The sequence below is a fragment of the Larus michahellis genome, chromosome 4, assembly GCF_964199755.1.
Source record: "Larus michahellis chromosome 4, bLarMic1.1, whole genome shotgun sequence".
In the NCBI taxonomy this organism is placed as follows: Eukaryota; Metazoa; Chordata; class Aves; order Charadriiformes; family Laridae; genus Larus; species Larus michahellis.
The window spans coordinates 94,469,552-94,473,763 of NC_133899.1; the positions used below are offsets into that span (position 1 = coordinate 94,469,552).

A 4,212-nucleotide genomic window follows, 5' to 3' on the forward strand; every position below is an offset into this window, starting at 1 on the left:
TGCGGGGAGGCACTGGGGGGGCTGGGCTGGATTTGGTGCTACCACACGCAGACCCCAGCACACGCCACCCGAGATTGCCACCAGCTGGAGAGGGCGCGGGGCTTTGCTTATCAGAGCGGCCAGACCCTGCCTACCCTGGGCGCCAGGACCCGACCCGCTCCCCCAGGCTCGCTGCGTCGCGATGGCCGTGCTGAGCCAAGCTCTGGCCGAGCAGCAAAGGCGGGCAGAGCTCGTACGGCGACCGTGTCAAAAGACAATGAGCTGGGCAAGGCCACCGTCACGCTGGCGGGTCAAGCTGCAGACCGACCTGGACTGTAACTGGTGCGGTGACCCACCACGATTTGGGAACCGGAACCCCCCACCATCATCATGGCTTGGGAACCACGGATCAGCGGGACACCGCTGAAATTCCAGGGGACCGTCGAGGCGTCGTCGGGCCCGTGGTGGTGACTATACTCCTGCTGTGCTCCGCCATACTGCTGCTCCTCTCTGCCTTTCCTCTACTTCCACCCCTACCCTGTCGCTCGTCTCAGCGACTATTGCCAGGGAGTAACAATAAACCTGCGGCGAGCGGCGTCTGACCTTCGTGTCTTCATCTCATGCTTGGAATCATCGCGAACCTCTCCCGGCCCCGACGGAGTCGGACCGGGACGTAACAACCCCCCGCTCACACACCCCCTAAAACCCAACCATACCCTCCCCTGCCCCCCCGTGCTGCCCCACACCGTGACCCTACAAACCCCACTCCCTCCCCTTACCCGCCAAGGGAACTGCACACACCCTGCTCCTTTTTTAACCAAAATTCATTTATTTGTCACAAAATCCAAAGCCCTGTGGATGCCAGGGGGAGCCGACCCCACCCGAGCCCCCCAGGGGCTCCTCCCAGGGCCTTCCCAGCCCCTGCCTCAGTTTCCCCTTCCCACGAGTGGGGCTTTCCAGCGGGGGGGGCCCCAGAGCGAGCCAGGCTCTGGGGCGAGGGGGAGGTGGTGGGGTCCCCCCGAGGAGTCCAGCTCGGGGGGCACTGGGGAAGGGGGGTCAGGCACGGAAGAGCGTCTCCTGGGTGGCGGGGTCCAGCTTTCCCCCCGGGACCGGCCCCCCCTTGGTGCCGGGGGGGTGGCTGTGCCCCGAGGAGTAGCTGGCGGAGCGGTCAGTGCCGGGGCCGGGGGGGCGGCAGCAGAGGAGGGCAGCGCAGGCATGGCGGAACCGGGGGTCGAAGAAGGCGTAGAGGAAGGGGTTGAGGCAGCTGTTGACGTAGGCGATGCTGGTGCAGTAGGGGTGGAGGTTGTTGAGGAAGGCGTGGAGGCCGCAGGACCAGGGCAGCACCTCCAGGTCCATCAGGACGTAGAGGGTCTTGACCAGGTGGAAGGGCAGCCAGCAGCCCCCGAAGGCGGCCACCAGCACCGTGATGATGGTGAGGAGCCGCTTGCGCTTGCGGGGCCCCTCGGCGCGCTCCCGGCGGAAGTGGCTGGCCACGGTGCGGGCGATGAAGAAGTAGCAGGTCAGCATGACGGCGAAGGGCAGCACGAAGCCCAGGGCAGTGGAGGAGAGCCCCAGCCCCACCTCCCAGGCGCCCTCCGTCCCCGGGGTGGCCAGGCCCCCGTAGTCCATGTAGCAGGTGATCTTGGTGTCCCCACCCAGGGCGGCTGCCCGCCGCAGCACCAGGGCCGGCAGGGCCAGCAGAGCCGCTAGCGCCCACAGGGCCACTGTGGCCACCAGCCCACTGACCCGTGAGCGCAGCTTGGCGGTGGCCAGAGGCCGGACGATGGCCAGGTAGCGGTCGAAGCTCAGCCCCGTCAGGCAGAAGACGCTGGCGTACATGTTGACGAAGACCAGGTAGCTGCTGACCTTGCAGGCGGCGGTCCCGAAGGGCCAGTGGTAGCCCAGCCAGGCATAGGCCGCCCACAGCGGCAGGGTGGCCACGAAGGTGAGGTCGGCGGCAGCCAGGTTGGCGATGAAGGTGTCGGCCGAGCGCCGGCGGTCCCGGCCGCCCTTGAAGACGGTCCAGAGGACCAGCCCGTTGCCCGCCGTGCCCAGCAGGAAGACCAGCAGGTAGATGGCGGGCAGCAGGGCCAGCGAGGGGCCCCACTCGGCATATTCGCACTCGGTCTCGTTGTCCCCGTAGGCGTAGGCGTCCGTCGCCTCCTCCATGCTCAGCTCAGCTCAGCTCATCCCGGGCTCACCCCGCTCCCCCGGCCCTCTGAGCCCGGCCCAGCGCATCCCACCGCGTTACCTCCCCTTCCTCCTCCTCCTCCGCCTCCTCCTCCTGATGGGTCGGGCGGGAGGGAGGACGGGGCGGGGGGGGGAGCCCCCGTGGGAAATTTCACAGCTCCCCCCTCCCCACCATCTCCATCTGGCTCCTTCCTGGGGGGTTTTACCGAGCTCTCACCCAAGTGTCAACACGTCAGCCCCTGAGATAACCCCCGTCCCCCCGCCCCCGCCCCCCCGGGGGGTTCCGGCCACCCCGCCGGCGCCCGGGCTCGGGGGAGCAGCCCCGGGGGGCTGAGAGGGGCGGGCGGGGGCGGGGGGGGGTCCGCCACCCGGCAGCTCCGAACTGGCATTTGGGCTTTCGCCTTTGGGCGCTGCGTTCGGCCGCTGCCGTCGGGGCGTTCGCGCTTCGGGCTTCGCATTTGGCACCGGGAGCGTCGCAGCGGGGGGTGCCCCGGGGCGGGGGGGGGCGGTGCGGGGGGTGGCATTTGGCGTTTGGGCATTTGGCGTTTGGCATTTGGGATTTTTACATTTTGCTTCCAGGGTTTTGCATGTGGCGAACAGCCGCGGCGCCGGGAGGGTCCCGAACTGCCGCGGCCCCATTTCGCGGGTGACGCGCTGGGGGGGCCTTTGTGCATTTACCAAAAACGAGGGGAGGGGGAGCGCCGGGGCTCCCCCCCGACGCTGCAAAATGACCTTTTTAAGGCAGCCTCTGCCGAAGGACCGGCCGGCGACGGGGAGCCCCGGCCGGTCCCGGCTCTCTGCGGGCTGCGCCGTGCGGGAAGGAGCCGAACGCAGCAACGCGTGGAGAAAAATCACCCCCCACCCCAAAATAAACTATTCGGAGGGGGCAGGAGGAGCGGGGGGGAGCTCGGCTCTGGGGTGTCCCCCGGGGCTGAACTCCGGCAATTGCGGCTTTGGGGAAAAGCACCGGAGAAGCCGAGCGGGACTTGCAGAAAAACCTGCAAAGGCTCGAGTCCGCCTGGAAAAGCGCGGGGGGGGCTCGGGGCGCGGGGCCGGAGGAGCCCCTCGCTGCGGGAGTCGGTAAATCACAGCGGAACGGGCTGCGGGAACAGCACGGTTTGAACCCGGGCGGTGGGAACCGCGGGGACGAACCGGGGGGCAAAACCCCCCAGACACCCCCCCCCCCCTCTCGGCAGCGCAGCGGGTCCCTTGTGCCGGCAAAGAGGTGTAAAGGGACGGTGGAGGGGGTTAATTCCTGTCTGAAATAGTGGGGGCGGCTCGAAGGGGTCTCCAACATCAGAGCACACGGAGCGGTACGGGAGGGAGAGGGGCCGGGACAGGGGGTGCGGGTCGGGGGGGCAGCGGGACCCTCGCAGGGGTGGTCACGGCGGCCACCAAAGCAGCCCCAAGGGCACCCCCGGCCATCGGCCCGCGAGGACGAGCCGGGGCGAATCGGCTGGAGATAAGGAACAATCAAACATTCCAAGGGCCCGGGCCAGGCCCGCGGAAACGCGCGGTAACCCGCGGGGGGGGGCGCGACCGCCAGCGCCTCGGTGAGGAATTAACGTTAAAAGCTGCTAAAAATTGCGGCACAAATGCGGCGGCTGCCGATTTAAGTCAAAACCTGAAGTTTGTTTAAAGAAGGGACGGACCCCCACACAAACCGAGCCTGATGAAGACGTTACTTAAGCCTATCAGCTAATAAATGGAATAAAATAGGGAAATAAAAGAAATGCTAATTAGGCCCTTGGTATCGCCAGAAACTGCTACAAAGGGAGATGTTCCAGCCCGGGTAATGAAGATCACTATTAATAACGAGCTGGGCTATTTTTGTCGCCTGTGGGTAGCGCAGGAGAACAGGTAACCCTTTCCAGCCCCGCCGAGATGCCGCCGGCGGTGCCGGGGGGGCTGAAGGGTCCCCGGTCACCTCCTGCGGCGGGATGGAGACCCCCTCCCGGGGGGGGTTTTGCCGTAGCCACGGGCGGTGGGTCGGTGGCCAGGGCTGGGCCAAGGGCCCCGAGCCGCGGGGAGCAGCAGCAGCGG

General features: G+C 67.3%; 1 protein-coding gene across 1 annotated transcript; it reads right to left on the reverse strand.

Annotated features, from left to right (window-relative positions):
• Positions 1-819: 819 nt before the first annotated feature.
• APLNR (apelin receptor) lies at positions 820-2,292 on the reverse strand. Its single transcript, XM_074586734.1, has one exon. The coding sequence runs from the start codon at positions 2,146-2,148 to the stop codon at positions 1,036-1,038; it is 1,113 nt and encodes a 370-aa protein (XP_074442835.1). The 5' UTR covers positions 2,149-2,292; the 3' UTR covers positions 820-1,035.
• Between the last annotated feature and the right edge of the window lie 1,920 nt (positions 2,293-4,212).